Below are 22,333 nucleotides of genomic sequence, written 5' to 3' on the forward strand. Positions count from 1 at the left end.
ACAGAGCCGGAGGCTAGATACAAATTGCAGTTTATTAAGGCTCCAGAGTGAGAATTGGCACTTGTTCTGGGCAGGGGCAGGGGTTAAGTGGAACCCAAATGAGCTGGGCCCAAACAGGTTGGAGAGACTTTCTCCACCCCCCTACCCCCCAATAAATAAAGTCTCAGCTCCATCACAGGGTGTTGGTGCAGGGCAGGAAGTCCTCACTGAAGAGAACTCAGGGCTGCTGCCTCCTTATTTCTCCCCACACAGGTCAGTGACCAACAGACCCTCTGTGGTCCTAGTGCTTTGAGGGAACTGGGGTGAAATGTGGGACCTGCCCCCACTGGAAGAGTTTAGGGTCGAGAGCTGGGGATTGGTGGTGGCCTCCCCATGGCCAGTCATGGTCCGAGGCTGCCCAGGACAGGCTCAGAGTGGGGCCTGCATTGGGGACACTGTGCGTGTCCCAGGTCGGGGCCCAGCCTGGGCCACAGCTAGATGTGCAGCTCCGTGTCATCAGGCGGCTCCAGGCCAGACTCTGCACTGAGTGCTGAAGCTGAGGGGCCCTGGGCCACCCCAAATGGTGAGACAACGGGTGAGCGAGCAGCCAAAGGAGACAGCGAGGGTGAGAAGCTGGGGGACATGGCGGCTGAGGACAGGGAGCCTTCATGGCTGATGGGGGAGCGGTGAGAGGCTGGTGGGAAGATGGCCCGGGCTGCAGCTGTGCTTGCAGGCTTGGGGGGCACAGACTTGGCTCCTGGGTGGGCCACAGCAGTGATGAGGGGTGGTGGGTCAATACGGGGAGCAGGGGGGCATGGCCGAGCCTCATCCTTGAGCCGAGCAATCTCTGTGAAGACACTGGCCAGTGGCTGGAACTGAGGGCACCAGCTCAGCAGGTAGTCCCAGTTATAGCTGCCACGAAGCTCTTCTTCGCCAGCCACAATGGCTGTCAGTGCACCGGCCACACATGGCTTTCCATCTGCCGGGAAGCCATAGTCCCCAGTGGGTGCGGGGCTCAGGCCACAGCCCCCCAGGAAGGCTGTGGCGGTGGTTGGGGGGCCCTCCTCTCGGTATAGAGTGGCTCCTGTACCTGGCAACAGCAGCCCCGCCTTTCGGCCCTTATACCAGGTGTCAGGGGCAGGTGGCTCACAGGATGTGTCACTCAGTCCATCCGCATCCTGTTGGATGCCTGAGTCAGGGCCACGGGCAGCCAGGGAGGAAGCCACACTGGCCACTCGGGGAAACTCATTGATCATGCGGATCTCGTCATCTTCTGCAGCCTCTGCTGAGCCTCGACCACTTGAGTGTGAAGGGTCTAATGAGCCACCACGGGGGTAAGGCCCTCCGGGTCCTGGCCCACCATAGCTGGGGAGAGTCTGGTGATAGAGGTGTTCAGAGGGTGGTGGACTGGGGGGTTCCCGGCCGAGCTTCTGTAGGGAGCCACTGGCTAGGGGTGCTGCCTGTGACATTGGGCCAGGGGCTGCCTCAGCCTTGCGGCTACGGGCCCGAACAAGCCCCAGAACCAGAGCTGCAAGGGCAAGCACCACTACAACTCCCAAGGAGGCTGCCACAGCCCCCACCAATAGCAGGTTGAGATCAGGTGCCAGGCCCAGGGCAGTGTGGGTGATATCCACAGTCACAGGTACAGTGGCACTCCGAGATCCAGGCAGAGGGCCCCGTGCTACCACCTCCAGCCTTAGTTCCCGAGGTGCTTCACGCCGGGTCCGGCCGCCACTCCCAGAGGTGGCGGGTCCACTTCCTGGTGCCCGACTGTCCACCCGCAGGTACAAAGCACCTGTAGTCTGGTTGATAGCAAAATAGGGGGAAGAGGTGGCCAGTGAATAGAGCACCAGGCCATCAGCACCTCCATCCTCATCTGTGGCCTGCACATGACCCAGGCTGTGGCCACGCTGGGCACCTTCTGGAACTTGAAAGTGGAAAGTTGGAGCCAGGAATACAGGGTCGTATTCATCTTCTCCAGTCACCAGCACAGATACGGTAACAGAGGCTGAGAGATTCCCAGCATCAGCAGCACCCACCAGCAGCCGGAAGCTTCCCGTGTGCTCATAGTCAAAGGGCACTCGTGCCCGCAATTCCCCTGTTGAGCTGTTCAGTGCAAATGCCTCACGGCCCTCAGGTCCTGGCCCTGCCTCCAATAGGCTATAGTGGAGCTTACCAAAAGCCCCAGCATCCCCATCAATTGCATGCAGAGTGGTCACAAGCGTGCCTGGAGGCTGATTCTCGGCCAGGCTGGTGCTGAGCAGGTTCAGTGGGAAGGCTGGGCCATGGTCATTCACATCTTGGACCTCAATTGTCACTGGTGCCAAAGCAAAGTGCACCCCAACAGGATCAGCTGCCTGTACTACAAGTTGATGTCGAGCCTGGGTCTCACAGTCCAGAGGGTGGGCCAGTCTCAAAGCACCTGAACTCTCATTCAGCTCAAAGAGCCCTAAAGGGTCACCTGAGCTGAGGGTGAAACGCACAAGACCATGAGGACCAGGGTCAGCATCAGAAGCCTCCACATGCAATAGTTCAGCTCCAACAGGCATGTCCTCAGGTACTGTCACACGGTAGGATGCTCGCGTAAAAACAGGTGGGTTGTCATTGACATCCAGTATGGTGACAGTGACTGGCACAGCTGAACTGCGGGATGGCTGTCCCCGATCAGCTGCAACTACAGTTAGATTGTACTGTGTCAGGCTTTCAAAGTCTAGAGGCTCAAGCAATACCAGGCAGCCCAATGCCTGGGGACCTGATCCAACACCCTCTCCAGCCTCAGCTAGCCGGGGTTCCAGTTGGAAGGCTCGCCCCTTATTGCCACTGATGATGCTGTAGTCCACGGTAGCATGGGTACGGCTTCCATCAGCATCTGTGGCCTCCAGGGTGAGCAGGGTGGAGCCAGGGGGCAGATCTTCAGACACAGCCACACGATAGTGTGGCAATGTGAAGCTTGGGGCATGGTCATTCTGGTCTTGCAGCTGCACATGCACTGTAGCCCGAGCTGCCCGGCCTGGAGCCCCATGGTCTCGAGCTTCGAGCACTACATCCACCACTCCTGGTCCCTTGTGGCCCAAGGCCACTGCTCCTACTGTTGTGAACAGAGTTCCTAAGGAGGGAAGGGAAGGAGATATGCATTCAGCAATGGCTTTGTCAGCAAGAGGATGACTCTTCAGGGTCTAGGTAATGGCTTTGGAAATTGGACTTTTGGGACAGTTTTCAGAGATTCAAAGCTCAGTAAACAGCTTTCAGACATATAGTCAGGAAGGACTGTTATTAAAGACAGAGAGGGGAGAATGTCCTCCTTGAGTCAGAGACATAGAAGTCAAGGTATCAGGTAATAAATTTTAGGAATGAGTTCCAAATATGGCCCAATACAGTTGAAGATCAAGGGATCAGATTCTGGGGAGGACGTACCATTGTTGGGGTCGACACTGAAACCCTCAGCAGGGGAAGCCAGGTGGTAGGAGATGTGACCGTTGGCACCTGAGTCTCGGTCAGTGGCAGAGACAGACAGAATGACACTGCCTGGAGGAGTGTGCTCAGGCATCAATACCTGAGGTATGAAGAAAAGTATTCATGACCAAGCTTCCCAGCTGCCCTGCTGTTCCCCTCAGCCTATGAGCTGGAGATTGGTCCCATGAGCCCTGCTTGGTGTCCATTCCAGTCCTAGAGCCATACTCCTTAGCACTGGAATAAGAACTGCCCACTTTCTTCTGGCCCCAGGATTGAACAATGTCTGAACTTTGGACATTGTTCATAGGACCTGGAAAACTGGTTTGAAATGGAATACTCCCCACCCTATTCCCAGATCAACTCTAACAACCACCCAGTCAAGAAACTTCTAACTCTGTCACAATCCTTCCAACAAGAACAACCCCAGACCCAGTGTACGGACATCCAAAAGTTGGTACCCGGTAGAGGCTCTGTGAGAAGGTAGGTGCATTGTCATTGACATCCTCCACAAGCACTGTGAGGTTGGCATGGCCCTCGTGAGGTCCATCATGTGCCAGCAGCTGTAGGTAGTAGTGGTCACGCTGCTCAAAGTCCAGGGGTCCCGTGAGGGAGACACGCCCTCCATAGCGGCCAATACTGAAGGGATCCTGAGGCCCAGATGGGCTCAGCACATACCACAGCACCGGTCCAGAGTCCACATCATTCCCAGTTACCTGTGCAATCTCTGAGCCTAACAGTGCATCTGCAAAACGAGACAAAGATGACTGCAGAGCTCCACGCACCACTGGAGTCCTTAAACCTCTTGTTTTACCCAGCTCTCATTCACCTTCTGGCACTCGAAGCTCCCAGGGCTGGGGGATGGTAGGGCGATTGTCATTGGTATCAATGACCATCACTGTCAGGGTAGCTGAGCCCACCAGGGCTGGGCTTCCTCTGTCTGTAGCCATCAATACCAGCCTAGACACAAAATATAATCAGGGAACAGGGTCTAAGGATAGAAGTGAACGCTGGGAAGGGCAAGGAGGATGCAGGACAAAGCTTGGCTTTGGAAGAATCCAAAGTGCATCCTAGGGAGTGAGAGAAATGCAAGACAGGGCTTGAAACCATACAGACTCGAGATGGGGTCTTGGGCCCGCAGGGCCAGGTCTCACCGTGTTTCAGCCCAAATCTCGCGGTCCAGAATGGCTGTGGTAGTGATGGTGCCTGTGGCTGGGTCTACGTGGAACAAACCCCGTGCTGTCTGGGATGCAGCCAGACTGTAGGAGATCTGTCCTGCAGAGCCTTGATCCAAGTCATCTGCTTCTACCTGGTAAGTGTAGGAGATTGCTGGCACTAGTTTGGCCACAAGCAAGTCTGACCAGCCTTTGTCCCTCATCTTCCCATCACATCCCACACCTGCAATAGGGGCCCCTCCAAGGGTCGGGACTCTGGCAGGAAAGCCACATAGTGGGGCCGTAGGAAACGGGGAGCGTTGTCATTGGCATCTTGAAGGGTCAGGGTCAGCACAGAGAAGGCAAAAGCTCCCCCACTCTCTGCCTGCAGCACCAGTCGTAGCCGTGGGTTGGTCTCAAAGTCAAGCCCCTCAGCTGAGCGAACTGTGATGGCTCCTGTGGGGAGACAGACTGCATTAACGATAGCTCCTTTCATTGCCCTGGAAGCTCCTTCTCAGAGACCCCTGACTTGAGGGCAACTCTGCCCCAACCAAACCTAAGCTGGCCAGACAGAGAGCCTGCTCCTTCAGGCTCTGCCTCCTCCCAAGGCCTCTGCTCCTGTTCCTTACCTGTATTAGGCTGGATGGAGAATATCCCTTTCTCATTCCCACTGAGAATGCTATAGGTGATTGGTCCATTTGAGCCCCCTGCATGGACAGCCTTTGGGGAGATGATCAGAGTTCCTGTTGGGATGACAGAAAGATGGTACTGACTGCCTATGGGCACAACAAGAATTTGGAGGACATTGTTAAGACTAACCCCAGCCCATCTGAGGATTCAAATCAGGGACACATAGCCAGGGACCCACCTGGAGGCGCATTCTCACGGAGTACAGCCTCGCTACTAGCTCGGGGAAAGCGGGGTCCACGCTCAGACTCTCCCTGTATTCCAACAATGACCACACCAGTGGCAGAGCGAGCTGGACGGCCAAGGTCAGTAGCCACAATGAAGAGGACTCGATCTCGGGGCCCCAGAGCTACAGGGGAGCGTGCCACACGGATTTCCCCAGTGTAAGAGTCCACTGTGGTGCCAGGAGGTGGTGTACCTGCTAGCCGGTACAGAATAGAGGCATTGGCCCCTGCATCACGATCTTCAGCTCGAAGTGTGGCCAGAGCCAGTGTTGGTGTACTGTGGCTGGGACCTGGGCGGGGTAGGCGGAGCCGGAGAGGACTGGTAGGGAAAGTGGGTGCGTGGTCATTGACATCGCGCACCATGATGGTGATTGGTACTGTGGTACTCAGGGGCCCAGCAGCTGCACCATCCACTGCACTCACAGAAAAGGCATAGCTGGCACAGTGTTCTCTGTCCAGGGCTGTGGCTGTACGCAGTTCACCAGAGGTAGGCTCCAGCAGGAAGGCTCCTGCTGTACCTGCACCCAGGTAGTACGTCACACGGCCATTGGCTCCAGCATCAGGGTCATGAGCCTGTAGTTGCAGCAACAGAGTCCCTGAAGGTGCATCCTCAGGTACCTCCACAGAGTAGGCAGGCACAGGAAAGGCTGGGGCATGGTCATTGGCATCTAGAACTGTCACTGTCACAAGCAGGGTGGCACTGAGGGCTGGCTGGCCTCCATCTCTGGCCTCTATTCGCAGTTGAAATGCTGGCTCCACCTCTCGGTCTAGCGGCCTCATGGTGCCAAACTCCCCAGAGGTGAGATCTAAGGCAAAGGCTCCTGAAGGGTCCCCATCTGCAAGATTAACATGCACACATGAACATGAATATGTCACCCATGGGAATGGGGGTGGCTTGTAGGCAGCAGCAGAGGTACAGAGGGTAGAAGGTGGTGGGAGAAGAACAAAGAAACACAAAAACAAAGATAAAAATAGAAACACCAAAGGCAAAGAAGGATACTATAAGGCAGCTGTTATCATTCAGAATGTGCTCTTGGGGCCCTTGGGGGTTTCTTGGAACCCTTTCACATATTTAAGATCAAACTATTTCCTAAACATTATTGACATTTCATTATCATTATATCATAAATGCAAAGTGGGGTTTGTGGATGTGGCATGACATGATATTATCACTTGGCTAATAGACTGCATACTTATGTATTGTGTTTTCCAGAATGTTCTAGGTAAAAAGAATAGGGGTATTTTCAGAGATTCAGTTGGCATTGCTGATTACCTTCAGTTACACTTACGATCTCTGCAACCTCAATACTGTCCAACAATTTTTTTGAAATCCTAACATTTCTTTGTGCCTATGCAGAAATAAGTAAATTACTTCATTGTTTGTTCTTCCATGGTATTTAGTTTTCAAATTTTAATAAGCAACACAGCAAATATTAATTAACATCTACATAAGAACTTCCTAGGGTTCCCAAAACTTAAAGAGTGTAGATGGGTGTAGTGGTGCAATCCCAGCTACTGCAGAAACTGAAACTGGAGGATCCTGAGTTCAAGACCAGCCAGGGCAACACAGTTGAGACCCCATCTCACATACACAAAGCCTTAAGAGTCCCTGAGACCCAAAGATGAGAGAACCTAATCTCTCTATATGAAGAGATTAGCAAGAAAAGAAATAGGACAACAGATGTAGAGAAACATAAAGAGCTGTAGAGAGATAGGAAGAGGTACCTCAGATACACTGATTTGCATGAAAAAAAGGTCAAAGGCATACAAAAGGGAAAAGAGACCCAGATACATTGGCAGAAGCTGACAAGAGCCAAGAAGCATGAAGAGCCAGGCAGGTAGGTGCCGGCTAGTAGTGGCAGGGGGCGACTCTATCCTGAGTTCAAGACCAGCCAGGGCAACACAGTTGAGACCCCATCTCACATACACAAAGCCTTAAGAGTCCCTGAGACCCAAAGATGAGAGAACCTAATCTCTCTATATGAAGAGATTAGCAAGAAAAGAAATAGGACAACAGATGTAGAGAAACATAAAGAGCTGTAGAGAGATAGGAAGAGGTACCTCAGATACACTGATTTGCATGAAAAAAGGTCAAAGGCATACAAAAGGGAAAAGAGACCCAGATACATTGGCAGAAGCTGACAAGAGCCAAGAAGCATGAAGAGCCAGGCAGGTAGGTGCCGGCTAGTAGTGGCAGGGGACGACTCTCACCCAGGATGCGGTACTGCAGCTGGCCATTGACTCCCCCATCTGGGTCAGAAGCCCGTAGTGTGGTAAGGGTCTGGGGGTCCTGGCCTTCAGGCACTTCTAGGGTAAGGTGGGTGTTCCCAAAGGTTGGAGCATGGTCATTCTCATCCTCCACAGTCACTCGTACTATGACATGAGTTAAGAGGGGTGGTGAGCCCCGGTCCCGGGCATATACTGTGAAGAAACAAAACTGATGAGATCTAGCCCATCCCATGTCATGGAGAAACCCATACCATGTGTTCACACATGTTCACCAGGTACACATACAAACCAGAAAATGTCTACCTCACCACACACCCCAAGACACACATGGACATGCACAACACATATGCTAGAAGATACTAGTTTCTATCTTCCATGCCTATGCCATACAAGGTAAATCTTCAATTAATGGTGGTGTGACAGAAAAGACCATAAATTAGTTATCAAAAGATCTAGACACAACTCTCAGCCCTGCCACTCCCAAACCCTGTCAGCCTGAGCAAGTCACATGACCTCTCTGTTACTATCAATGTACTCCTCTGCCAAGTGGCTGCAGAATAATTCAATGGAGGCTATGAGGGCACAGCTGTGACAGAATGCACTGGAAAATTAGTGATGACAGCCTAGACTAGTTCATTTTGCACCCTGCCTAACGACCCCCCCACATGTAACAGAAACTGTGTTGTACTAGGTGGAAACTTAGGGAGTTCTGCCCATATTTACACCACCTCTGGCTTTGGAGGTATCAGTATACCTGTCAGGTTGATCTCCTCCTGCTCCTCCCGATCCAGTGCCCGCAGAGTTGTGAGAACGCCGGTGTTTGGGTCCAGAGAGAAGCTCTCACCAGAGACACCCCCATAAGTCACTTGACCATTGGCCCCTGAGGAGAGGGAGCATGGAGAGTGATCAGGGAGTAATATAACCCTTATTCCCTCACTCCATCCCTATCAAAATTCATTCCCCTAGATCTTACCGAAGTCCGGGTCAGTGGCCCTCAGAGTGAGCAGAGATGTGCCTGGCGGGCTATTCTCGCGCAAGAGGACGCTGTACTCCTGTTGTTGGAAAGTGGGTGCCTCGTCGTTGATGTCAACAACACTGACAGTCAGCAGCTGAGTGGATGAGCGCGGTGGGGAGCCGTGGTCAGAGGCCACCACTGTCAGTACGTGCTCAGCTCGCTGTTCGCGGTCCAGAGGCCGCACCACGGACAGCGCTCCTAGGCAGCAGGAAGGTAAAGGTTGCAACCTCCATATTGCTTGCACCTCAGCACCCTCCACGCCCGCGCCCCTGGCCTCAATCTCACCAGTGGTCGAGTGTAGCCGGAAGTGGCCGTCCCCTCCAGCTGTTAGGCGATAGGACACGCGTGCAGCCTCCCCCAGGTCCGCGTCCCTCGCTACCACGTGCAGCGCGGCGGGCCCCGCCGGCTGGTCCTCTGAGAGGCGCACGCGGGAGGGCGAGGCAAAGACAGGGGCGTTGTCGTTCTCATCGGTGACAAAGACACGCGCGGAAACGCGCGCTGCCCGGCGGCGGCTGGCGTTGGTGGGCCGGTCGGTGGCTTCCACGAGCAGCAGCAGCGCGGGTGTGGTCTCCCGGTCCAGGCCGCGCGGAGCACTGAGCGCCCCAGTCCGCGCGTCCAGGCGAAGGGCCGGCACTGGGGGCTCCTGGCGCAGCAGACGGTAGCGCACGTCGCTGTTGGGGCCCGGGCCATCCGCGTCCGACGCGCGGAAAGTGTACAGGGCGGCACCGGGCTCCGGGTTCTCCGGCAGGGCCAGCGCCAGGGGGTCGCGCGCGAAGGCGGGCGCGTGCTCGTTCTCATCTTGCACGCGCACCTGTATTCGCAGCAGCCGTGCGCCCGCGCCTCCAGGACCCTCGGCGCGCACAGTGAGCGCGCGCCACGCGGGCCCGGTCTCGAAGTCCAAAGGCCGCGCCAGGTACAGCCGACCTGATGCTGCGTCTAGCGCGAAGGTGCCCTCGGGGTCCGCGCCACCCACGAGGGTGTAGGTGAGTGCGCCCACACCGGCTGACTCCTTCGGGGCCACCGAACCCAACAAGGACCCAGGTCTAAGCCCCTCAGCTGCTGTCACCGTTAGTACCACGGGCACTGGTGTTGCTGGGTCCGGCTCTGTGAGATCCGGTGGCTCCACCATGCGAGTGGAGGGAAGCACCTGTTGTGGACCAGACAGGGAAGACAGAATCAGGGGGATCCAAATAAAAGCAGGTTTGTGCTGGCTTCTCAGGTAGTAGGGAAGGGTGCTCAGAGTAGACCAACCAAGAGAGTCCAAGGATTCCAAGAAGCTACAGGAGAGAACCCAAAGTGGCAGACCACAGGACTACAGGAAGGGCTGCCATACCTGCACTAACAGCTGGAGGCTGGCACTTCGAGGGGGGCTGCCCTGGTCGTGAGCGCTCAGAGTTAGCACATAGTGGGGTCGTTCTGCTCTGATCAGGGGAGCTGCAGTGCGCAGCTCCCCTGAGTGAGAGTGCAGAGAGAAAAGCTCTGAGCCAGGACCTGGGGACAGGCAGAGGAAAGATAAAGGTTTAGCATTCAGAGCAAGGCAGGCCAAGAGGGCATGTGAGCACACCCAGACTCCCTTCTCCCTGCCCCAATACCAGTTAGAGTGTACAGGATGGTCCCATTCTCCCCTTCATCTGGATCTTTGGCCTGCAGAGTTGTCACCAGTGTTCCTGGAGGCACACGATCTGGTACCTGTGGGGACACAACTCACCTACAGCTTTCTCCTTCTAATGCTTAAAATAACAGAATTATCTCCCTTCACCTGTGTGTAGGCAGAAGCTACCCCCTGCTTTTTTCTCTCATACCTGTTCCAGAAGCTGGTCTCTTACCTATACTCACAGCTCTATGGGAAAACCCCCATCCCTCTACTCCTTCAGAGCAGGGTCCTGTGACATACCTGTATAGGGAGCCCCCCACCAGCAGCCCCTGAAGCCTGCAGGAAGGTGGGACTGTTGTCATTGAGGTCGAGCACTGCAACATGCACCGTGCCTGTGGCACTGCGGGGTGGGCTCCCCCCATCTTGCACTTGCACCAGGAGCTGGTAGCTACTTTGCTGCTCTCGATCCAGGGTTTGGAGTGTAGAAACTTCTCCTGGAAGTGAGGATGGAGATTATGATGGGATATCTAAGGATGCAGAGCCCGAGGATGACAGAGAAGCTATGGTTGGGGACTGTGGGACAGAGTACTAGGACCAAGCTCTAGGCTAAGTCCTGATCCTCATAGCCAGGATCTGGGCTGGGGATTCTGTCTGGGTGTTTGCCCATCTGGGTATGAAGCTGCGAGGTCTCAGAATTGGGGTTTCAGTGCTTACCAGTCTGGGGGTGGATGCGGAAGGCCTTGCTGTCTTCTGACAGCTGTCGCAGGCTGTAGGTCAGACGTCCATTAGGTCCCAAGTCTCTGTCAGTGGCAAAGACCCTGCCTACGCTGGTCCCTGGGGGTTGGTTCTCTGCCACAGCCAGGAAGGTGGGCTCTTCAGCTAAGCGGGGACTGTGGTCATTTTGGTTGAGGATGTTGACCCTCACAGTGGCTGTGCCTGTCTGTTGGCCCAATTCAGCTTTGGAACCAGATACAGCCATTACCTTCAGCATGTATAACTCCTGGGGCTCACGGTCCAGTGCTGCCTGTACCCACAGCCACCCACTGTGTGGCTCCAGGCCAAATGGGTTACTTGCTCCATCTGCTGCAAGATGGTAAGTGACAGGGCTCCCATCTGGTGCCTGGGCCTGCACTTGCAAGACCTGAGTTCCAGTGGTGGTGCTTGAGGGCAGGTCCACACGGTAGGTAGGGCTGTCAAATTGTGGAGCCAGCCCACGAGTCCCTAGGTCCTGTACCACCACCCGAAGTCGAAAGCGGCTAGTGCGTGGTGGGGAGCCTCCATCCTGGGCCTCCACCTCCAGCTCATGGGTTGGTCCCCCTGGAGGTCCCAGAGGTCCCATAAGCCGTATGTGGCCTGTAGTGGGGTCCACAGTAAACATCCCATCACCTCCAGCGAGTAAGGTAAAGGTGACTCTACTGTTAGCTCCCGAGTCAGGGTCCAGAGCCCGCAGGGTATAGATGGGAGTCCCCGGGGCAGTGTTTGGGGGCAGTAATACGGTGTCTTCAGGTGCAGGGAAGGCAGGGGAGTTGTCATTCACGTCATCCAGCAGTACACGCACCCTAGCCACAGCAAAAGCTGGGGGCACTCCACTGCCTGCTCGAACTTCCAGTTCCAGGACTGGTCCCAGGAGCTCCCGGTCTAGAGGGCGAAGTGTTTTTAACAGGCCCGAAGATGAATCTAGGGAGAAAAGTCCACGGGGATCTCCAGCCGACAACGTGAGGGTCACAGATCCTAAGTGACCTAGGGAAAAGGAGAGAATCATCATAAAAGAGGTAGGGGGCACCTATTAATCCAAATAAGAGCAGTGCCCACATTCTGTGCCTTGCGGAGTATAGGAAAGGGGCAGGTGTTGTCAGGAGAGTTGGTTGGCATTAGGGTAGTATTCATGTGCCATACTGCTTTGTATTGGAGCTCCCTGTGATGTGATGCTCTAGGATTGTCCTGAGGTGGAGCTGGAGGGCTATACTGGGGCATCTGATACCTGGTGGGTTGTGTGCCAGGACTTTGCCCACACTAGTGCCTGGTGCCACATCCTCTGGCACTGAAAAAACATACTGAAGTTGCTCAAATATAGGTGGTGTGGGCGTTCCAGACACAATGCTGACGTTGATTCGGGCACTGGGTTCTGCTTGCAGGCCACCTCCATCCTGAGCCCCGATCTCCAGCTGTACCACAGAATTAGCCCGTCTGGCCAAAGGCCAGGCTACTGTCAACAGCCCTGGACAAGGAACAGAAACAGAAATAGATGAGGGAAACAATAGGGGAAGGTTGGGGTGGGAGGCAATCTGTCATTTAGGCAGGTAGGGAGAGGGGCCTGAGAGCGGCTCCCGAAACAGGAGGATCCTCACCTGAGTGCTCATCCAAGGCAAAAAGTGGGGGACTGTTTCCAGCCAGGATGTGGTAGGAGAGTCGCCCATGGGGTCCCTGGTCAGGGTCATGGGCACGTACCCTCAGCACAGCTGTGCCCGGTGTACTTTGAGCACTCAGACTGGCAGCATACTCCCGTGGATAAAAATGAGGTGGGTTGTCATTCTCGTCAGCCACAAACACCTTCACATATACCATGGATTTGAGGCCTCCCTGGTGGGATATGTAGCCATTGGTCAATAGGCTTTGTCTAGCCTTGGTGAGAACTATTCTCCAATGTCCCTGCCCAAGGCCTATTTACTCACCCCATCAACAGCTGTCACCGTGAAGTCAAAGCTCGAAGGTCCCTGGTCACGGTCCAGGGTCCGGGTGGTGCACACATCACCACTGTGGGCATCAATACGGAATGGGGGAGATCCAGAAGCTCCAAGACCAGCACCCAAGGAATAGGAGAGGAGACCAAATGGGCCACTATCAGCATCTGTGGCTGTCACCTGGAAAGAGGCTAGAGTAAGTGATGCCCCTTGTTGTTCAGAAAAGTCAGAGCAAAGTGGAGATTTGAAAGACCCTGGATGGTGGATATAGAGAAGACTAGAACATAGATCAAAACCTAACCCCAGACCAGACCTCACCATCTGGTCTGGAAGACTCTGGTCACAACTGTTTTTGCTAAATGGTCAAAAAGACCCTGCCATGGCTGAACCCTGGGAGCAGCTCCAGCTCCAGCTCTTTACTGTGGCTGTGGGCCCAGATATCCCAGGAGACGGACGTCCCTGTATCGGTCTCTGTGGGCAACAGCACAGCTGCAGCCATCAATGTGTAATCTTGTTTGATGTGTGTTTGAAGACACTTTACTATATAGTGTTAGTTCGTTATGATTACAGTCATAATGCAGTAAATACACAGTCACTGTACAGTTACATACTGTAACTCGTGCCTAACTAAAGCTTATGCGTGTGTTTTATTCTGAAAGGCACATTGCAGCCTTCTGTTACACTAGGTAACCCTCTAGTGCTGTACTTGAAGACTGCTTTAAACAACAAAATCACTAGTTTTTAAAAAGTACAAAAATGCCACAAAACATGACATCAAATAGATCTCAAAAAGACACTTGGCCACAGAAGGAAAGCTGAAACCAGAGACAAAATGTCACCTGTTTCAACCTCAAGCTTGGTATGTACATATTGGCTGACAAATTTTTCATCTCTACAAGTCTGGAAATGGTTATAAAAGTTCTGCAGGTATTGGCTTGGAGTTACCAATACATTTTAACAAGTTTTAAAGAGAGTAATGGATTTGCATATAACAAAGACCAACCGTTTACAAAGCAGAGTGCTAAGGGTCTAGAGGGTCCCAGGAGGCTACTACTTCGAGTCTCGCAATCACCTCAGCAGAGAACTGACTGATAAACAGAATTAAGATAGATATGATAGGTCTAATCTTGTGGGGGTTTTGGTTTTGAGATGGGGTTTTAGTAAGGTGGCCAGCTGGCCTTAAAGTTATGCTCCTCCTGCTTCAGCCTCCTAAGGGCTAGGATTATAAATATGCTACCAATCCTAGTTTATATGCCTAATTTATATTGAGATCACTCATCACACAGTTGAATTTGATTACTACTGTATCTGCTTTATGCTTTCTGGATGTGACTAGTGCACCTTCAGACAGCACAGGGCCACGTACATAGTAAATGCTCTGTGAATATTTGTTCACTGAATCAGTAGGCACCATGATCACCCTATTTTGCACAAAACGTTCTTTCACATTAAGTTTTACACATTGGGTACACATTAGGCCCTCCAGAGTGGGTTAGCTGGTGGCTGCCTGCTGCAGGCCGTGACAAAGTGCTCTTTGTGGGTAGAAAGACCTCAGGGTCACGACATGCTGCAAGAGGAAGTTGCAGAGTTCCCTTTCTCAGCCAGAAAATGTGCTCAGAGAGAAAACTGGCCAAGGATTTCTGATTGTTGCCCAGGCTCTTGACAGAAGTGATCTGTGCCATTGTTTATCCTCCTGAGAAACATTAAGACCTTGCCATGGCTGAACCCTGGAAACAGCTCCTCCTCCAGCTCTTTACTGTGTCTGTGGGCCCAGATATCCCAGGAGACGGACATCCCCCTGCATCAATCCCAGTGGGCAGTAGCACAGCTGCAGTCTCCAGGAGCTGCTAAAGACCTTTGCCCTCTGACTCTACTGCAGGAAGAAAGCAATAAACGGTGGTTGGGGGAAGTTGTCAGGAAGTGACCCCAAAAGGTGCAGGGGCCATTGACTGGAACCGACCAAGGCAGAAGTAAATTTCCTGACCTCCTACTCCAAGGTTTCACTGTAAATGCAGTCTCCATTTTCAGCAGGTTCTCAGCTGTGTCTCCCATGCTACCTCAGAGCTGTCCCTCATGCCTCCCCTCTGCAACTTGATGACCCCTGGCCCTCATCAGATGCACTATTTCAAGGGCAAATGAAAGATCCTTTTCTGTGACTCTAACAGTCCCACCAGACTCTAAACTTAGTATCTTCCAGCTTGACCTCCTTCCGGTGTACACCTCCTGTTTTGGCTTTTTGCTGCTATGATCTTTTGCTTCTCTTCTTGATGGTTTTCCCTGGCACCACCAGCTGGTCTTTCTCTACTTGCCCTACTCTGGCTTCTTTCATACATTCTTGCTCCCTGGACTCTCTCCTTGGCCTCTTCTCACCCTACAGAGTCTTTAGAGCCTTGCTTTCACTTCCCAAGCTTCAGCTCTCATCTCTACTTTCATGCTGGACCATTCTCCAAGCTGAAAACTTGTATATCCAGATGCCTGCTCAACATCCCTACTTGGAAACCTCATAGTCCCCTTAAATCTAACCTGTCCAAAACTAAACTCATGATCTTTCCAAACTTGATGACTCTTTCATACACTCACTAAAACCAGAGACCAGTTCTTCCCTTCCCCTCGCCTGGAATATCAATTAAACAAGGACTCAGTATGTTCTCACTATTTCTTGTATTTGAGAATGGCTCTCTATTGCCATTTTTGCTGTCCTGACCTGATCCTGAGCCATCTTTCTCTTGGACTATTCTATTTCCCTTTTCATAGGTGTCTAACCCTCCAACCTATATTCTATACTAAAGGCTCTCAGCCTTGGTAATTCTGACTAAACAGTCTTCAGTGTTCTACATAGGGAAAACATATTTCTTGGTTGGTGTGGGCCCTTCCAGCCGGCCCTCCTGCAGGCTCATCTTCTACTCTTATCCACCTCTCAAGCTCCAGCAATACACGACTACTTAGGGTCCCTTAAACAAGTGCCACCTAGCTTGAAACCTTCCCCTGCCTGGTTCCCCCATAAACTCTTCATTCTTTAGGTCTCAACTCAAAAGTCTCTGTCTTTGGGGAGACATTCACACTGCCTATATTCCCATCATGGAAGTTTTCTTATTACAATAAGCTGTTTCTTTGAAAGTTAAGGCTTATTAAAGTAGGGCTTATTCATTACTGTGTTCTTAATACAGTAACTGGCACACATGGTGGATATTTCATAAATGCACATTGCATAAATCAAATGTTAAGACCTTGTAACAGTTATGAACTCCCAGTGGTCATTTTTATCTTTCCTCTGTGGTTTCTAATAGCAAAAGCTCCAGGAAGCCACCTGGAGAGTTGACCTTGTGCTCCAGGAACTAGTGAGGAGAGGAAAAGTTTGGAAGCAATAACCCATTGGTCCTGGCCAAGAGAGAGTAAACACATGTGAGAGTGGGTGGTGGGAGCCAGACAGCAGCAGGCTGGCAAATATCCAGAATCTAGCCAAAAGACAAGGGATCAGCCAGGCCCAGGCACTAGCCTGCAAATCTCTGCCAGCAGGAGGAGATGCTGAGGGGTCCGCCATATTTTAGGCATCAGTCTTTAAAGAGACCTCCCTGCCCTTAGCCTTCTCTCCTGCTGTTGTACTTCATGATGCATCCAAAGTTATCTTTCTAAAAGACAGGTTTGCTTAGAGCCCCACATTGATCTTCCTGTGATTTTTAAGAAAAAGCTAAAGCCTGTGATCCAGCCTGTTTACTATTCTATCTTCTCTCACAAAAATTCTTCCTCATCTGCACAGTCGAGGCCAACCTGAACAATGTGGTCTTAACACATCATGGTGCTTATTCAGCAGTTCTTTCTGGAGGTCAGGGGCCTCTGTCTATATATCCCTTGGCATCCATTGGTCTCATTAGTTCTTCAAGACCCCTCCTCTGGACTTCCAAAGCACTTCATAGGCCACCTGCTACACAGTACTAGTTACTTTGTATCTCTCTAGCCTGGGTCTGCCTGGGAACAGGAATATTTTTTTTCTTGTCTCTGGTCTGAGCACACTACTAGGCTTACAGTACTAGGAAGGATTTATCAGTCATATATTGATCCATCTATCCTTTGCCCTTAAAGCCAGTTAGCTACCTTAAAACAGAAAGCAAATAAATAATCTAATAATGCCCTTCCTGGCTCAAAGAAGTTCAATGACCCCTTTTGTTTCCAAGTACAGTCCTAACACCTCACTGTGATGCCCAAAAATTTCCTCAGTATGGCCTCAGACTCATGTTCCCTCCTTGTCATCCAGGCCTGACATGAAGCCAAATTATGCTTTTTTCAGTCTGCCCAGAGCTCTTTCCTCTGAGAGGCCTTCCTGCTCTAGATATCAGGATCTCACTGGATGGTTTTTGTTATCTCTCATCCTTGTGCCTTAGCCCATGTGTCCCAACAAGGCTCAGTTTCCAGAGCATGGACAGAAACTTCTCCCAGCACTGGACTAAGCACAGAACGCTCCATACATGCTGGTCTGTCTCTTATGAAATAGAAGCCATATGGATGTACAAAAATCACCTCTGAAGTTTTGAGACTTTACAGAGTTTCATTTCCTGATACTGCATACTTTTCCTCTATGTCCCCTCTTAATTTCCTCAACTGCCAAGATTACTGGCCTCAGCTCCTGTGTACTACTTCCTTACCTAATTACCCTTCATTCCCTGCTCAACAGACCTTGGAGCTCACAGAATAGGATCAAACCTTCTGGCTTAAGTCATCATAAATACCTGCAAAATTAGACTCCTGCTCTGAGGTGGCCTGTGGCCACCTCTATTCACAGCACTGTGTGTAGAGCCTACCCACCTGCAGAAAACAGGTTCCAGGCTGGGTACCCTCTGGCAGTGAGGCATTGTAGAAAGTTCTCTGGAACTGGGGCTCATTGTCATTCACGTCTTGTAAAGCCACAGTAACTGTGGCAGAGGAGGCTAAAGGGGGCAGACCCCCATCCGTGGCCACCACAATAAGCTGTGCCTGAGGTTCCAACTCATAGTCTAGTATGGCAGCTGTGGTGATGATGCCTGAAGATGGATCAATGGAGAACCAGCGAGTGTGAGTGCCAGGGACTAGACTATAGGTGACCTGACCATTGGTACCTTGGTCAGGATCCCGGGCAGTCACCCGTACCACGAAGCTTCCAGGCAATGCAACCTCCGGGAGGGGCTCAGGTCGGTAGAGCTGGCGATCAAAGACAGGTGCATTATCATTGACATCAGTGACATGTAGCACAAAGGCAGCTTCTGCCCGCAGTGGGGGTGTGCCTGAGTCTGTGGCTGTGACCCTCAAGTTATACACATCCCTCTCCTCTCGATCCAGCCTCCGAGCCACACACACAAGGTAGATGACGCTGTCCTGGGTGCTTAGGGCAAAGTGGCCCTCTCCACCCTCCAAGGACACATTGACGTGGGCAAAGTCACCATCATCTGGATCTGACACAGAGATGCGAGCAACAAGCTGTCCAGGTGGGGCAGCCTCAGACACTCGAGGGGAGCCATCAGCACTCAGGAAGATGACAGTCATGGAGGGTTGATTATCATTGGCATCTCGCACGTGCACTGTCACAAAAGCTGAGCCCAGCTCTGGGTGAGCCCCACCATCCCGTGCCTGCACCACCAGTTCATGGACCCGTCGCTGCTCAAAGTCCAGTGGCCGTTCTAGCCTTAGAAGTCCTGTGTGTGCATCAATGGAGAAGGGTCCATCGCCTTCACTCTGCCTCCTGTTGATCTCGTAAGTCACAGCCCCATTGGCACCAGCATCAGCATCAGATGCGAACACTTGTAAGACAGGACTGCCAGGGGCCAGGCTCTCAGACACCACAGCATGATATCGGCTCTGGTTGAAAGCCGGCGCATGGTCATTAATGTCCAACAGTGTGACATCCAGCAAGGCCTGGGCTCTTCGGGGTGGTGAGCCACCATCATAGGCCTCCAGTTGTAACATGTAGTGTGAGCGGTTCTCCCGGTCCAGTTCCCCAGCAACTACCAGCTCAGGCACTGGAGCCCCATCAGGTCCAGGACGCATCTCCAGCCTGAAGGTCTCTCCTGCCCCGTCACCAGACAGCGCATAGCCTTGGGTTCCTAGGCGGCCAGCGTCTGCATCACGAGCAGACTCCAGTGGGTAGCATGTACCAAGAGCTGTATGCTCAGGTATCTGCAGGGCAGCCCGAGCCTGAGGGAAGGCTGGTGCATGGTCATTGATGTCAGCCACTCGCACTGTTACTTCCACAGTAGCACCATCAGGAGTGACTGCAGTGAAACGGTAGCGGTCCCTCCGCTCCCGGTCCAGGACACGGGCTGTACGGACCACTCCACTATGTTCATCGATGGCCAGGTCTGTGCCCACACCACTACCCTCTTGGGCAGAGATGAAGTACATGGGAGGAGGTGCCATGCCTGGTGGAAGCCCTGCACTGATGTCCCCAATCAGTGTGCCTGCTGGCTGCTCCTCGTCGATCTGCAGGTCCAAGCTCCCGGCCTGACCCCAGGTTCCTGGCACTCCAGCCCCCAACAGCACTAGCAGTGATAGCAGGAGGAGGGGCCCGGGGCCCTTCATGCCAAGGCAGGAGGGCACAATGCCCAGCTTCTTCTGCATGGCAGGGGCAGTCCAGCTGGGGATCCAGCTCCAGGCCAGACTCCTGGCCCAGCTTGATTTCAGGCTTTGGATCAGATCCAACTTGGGCTCCAGCTGAAGCTCAGGTTCCCTGACCTAGGAGAAAAGCAGAGGGAAAAAGGTCATTGCAAGTATGGGATTAACAGTCCAGAGAGCCTGGGATGCAGGCCACACCAAAGCTCAGACATGCCCAGCAAGAACAGGGCCCCACACTGCTGCACACCCATTTCTAGCCCTGAGAATCTGGACTTTGGGATTCCCCGTCTCTTCCAGTCTCTCCCCTGGCACTTCCCTGAACTTCCTTTCTCAGCAGATTGTTCTACTTCCTATTTTCCAGGCCTGAATGTCCACAAACTTCCTTTTTCTATTCTAAACTTTAAATGACCATCTTATTTTCTTTGCATCCAGGACCATGGATATGATAATCTTGCTTGAACTGTCAACCTCTTTCTCTCTGCTAGAGGCTTCTATCAGTATTTAAATATGCAGAGTTCCAGGGGCTGGAGCGATGGCTCAATGGTTAAGAGCAGGGACTTCTCTTATAGAGGACTCAGGTTTGATTCCCAGCACCCACATGGCGGCTACGAAATGTCCTTAACTCCAGTTCCAGGGGAATCCGAAGCCCTCTTCTGATCTCCACGGCATTGCATGACATGGGTGCACTCACATACATGCAGGCAATACACTCATACACATAAAATAAAAATAATAAAATATTAAAAAATATGCAGAGTCCCTTAGCCATACTCCACTCTGTAATTTACAGGAGACTGAGTACCAACTATCAACAGTGACTAAAAGAAACAACTCCTGGTTTCATGGAGCTTATAGACCAGGAGTTGGAGAATTAGTTACAAACATGATAGGCTATGAAGAAGAACAGGAAGCAGAAGAGGATGTAAGGGGCTTAATATAGTCAGGGGGAACTTGCCTGGAGGAGTGACATTCAAGCCAAGAGCCAAATAATAAGTAGATGTGAAGTAGGCAATAGTGGGCTGAGAAGGGAGATATAGGAGGGAGAAGAGAATTCTAGAAGAATGAACAGAATATGGATGGGCTTAAAGTCCGTACTAGCAGAAGGACTGGGAACACCAAGAGGCAGGTGGGCAGCATGGCCTGTGAGGTGTAGTGCTGGTACAGAGAGTACAGACATGGGTGGGGACTTGTAGCACACTGAAGATCTTGACATTTATCCTAAATGCAAATGGAAGCCACTGAAACATTCAGGAACACCACAATATGACTTACATGTAAAACATGCAGATGGCTCAGGGAGGAGGCATGGCATTGTTCTGAGGCATGGCTAAGTGTTGGTGATAAACATGGGGAGAGATGGGCAAGTCTGTGGGATTCTCAGGAGGTATGATAGGCAGGGATGGGAACTGCTTAAAGGCAGGGAATGAGGTAATAGCAGACATTAAGGATAATGGGCAAATTTCTGGCTGGAACAACCAACTGGACAAAGTGTCTTTAGCTATTAGAGAGAGGAAGAAAATCAGAGAGAGGAGGTGCCTCTGGGAACCCTCAAAGAAAACACGGTGTTTCAAATGCTGCTAAAGTTTAAGGAGGAAGACTTTGGTGAGTAGCAGTAGAATTAGAATCAAGGTGGGACAGAGGCTGATGGGACACAGATGCAGGAGGGAAGAGGGACACTTAAGTCACCCCCTTTGCAAGCCTGTTTCATTTTCCCCACTGTCTCACTTATCATCCCCTCCTCCATCCATGTAGTAAGGCTTTCTTCTGTGACATCGCTCCCACGTTCTATGCCCAGTGGGCAATTTTAAATATTCCTCTTGCTGGATCATTCTGGAACATGGGCTCTCTGAAGCCCATGCCTATTGGCCTCACCACCTTCTGTGTCCCTAGCTACCCCTCAGACTCCCTCACAAGCTCTTCTCCTGTCTATCCCTTCACAGTCAGTGTATTTCGGGGCCCTTTCTGGGCCATCTTTTCCCATTCTCCAACACTCCATTAGGGCAATCTTGCCCACCCTCATGCTTTTGATTTGGAATTATTAATCATGTTTTATGTCTCATCCATTTTTCAGTGACTTCTCAATCTCCAGCTGCAGCTCTGGAGATACATGTCCAGCAAAACACTGGACTTCACATCAAATCCCTAACCATCACTTCAAACTGATCTTTTCACCTCCATTTTCTTTCCCATGAACAGCGCCACCATCCATCCAGGCCTCCAAGAAGAAAATCTAGATGTTCTCTTTGGTTTCTTACTTTCCTTCATTCTTAATTTCTAAAAGCTGACCATTGGCCAGGTGTGGTGGTACAGGCCTTTAATCTCAGACCTTGGGAGGCAGAAGCAAGTGGATCTCTGTGAATTGGAGGCCATCCTGGTCTACATTGTGAGTTCTAGGCTGGTCAGGGCTACATAGTGGGAGGCTGACCATTTCACCTAGACATGTCTCTCTGTTCTAGCTTCTTGTTGCTGTCCCAAGTCCAAGCCCTGTAACCTCTCCTTTCCATTTCTGCAACAGCTCCTTTCTGATCTCCTGCTCCCAACTTGGACCCTCTGATCCATCTCCATCTGACCAAAGAAATCCATACACCTCTTACCAAATCACTTTTGTAAAGGGTCCCCTCGCTGGTTCCCCATCCTGACAGCAGAAAACTGCTGTTCCTCTACCACAAAAGAAGTGCAAACTTATGCAAGCACACGCGCGCGCGCACACACACACACACACACACACACACACACACACA

The 22,333-nt window shown here is 52.0% G+C and overlaps 1 protein-coding gene across 1 annotated transcript; it reads right to left on the minus strand.

The window, feature by feature from the left end:
• Nucleotides 1-14: 14 nt before the first annotated feature.
• Dchs1 (dachsous cadherin-related 1) lies at nt 15-19,712 on the minus strand. The gene is made up of 20 exons (XM_008837399.3): nt 17,814-19,712; nt 13,005-13,193; nt 12,681-12,912; nt 12,314-12,550; nt 11,047-12,072; nt 10,633-10,826; nt 10,331-10,427; nt 10,072-10,229; nt 9,024-9,885; nt 8,697-8,936; nt 8,478-8,603; nt 7,706-7,915; nt 5,452-6,330; nt 5,213-5,326; nt 4,828-5,039; nt 4,584-4,738; nt 4,259-4,389; nt 3,891-4,174; nt 3,394-3,532; nt 15-3,085 (listed from the first exon to the last, which is right to left on the minus strand). The coding sequence occupies exons 1-20, from the start codon at nt 19,596-19,598 to the stop codon at nt 474-476; spliced, it is 9,882 nt and encodes a 3,293-aa protein (XP_008835621.1). The 5' UTR covers nt 19,599-19,712; the 3' UTR covers nt 15-473.
• Between the last annotated feature and the right edge of the window lie 2,621 nt (nt 19,713-22,333).

This window comes from Nannospalax galili, unplaced genomic scaffold (genome assembly GCF_000622305.1).
Source record: "Nannospalax galili isolate Female #2095 unplaced genomic scaffold, S.galili_v1.0 scaffold398, whole genome shotgun sequence".
In the NCBI taxonomy this organism is placed as follows: domain Eukaryota; kingdom Metazoa; phylum Chordata; class Mammalia; order Rodentia; family Spalacidae; genus Nannospalax; species Nannospalax galili.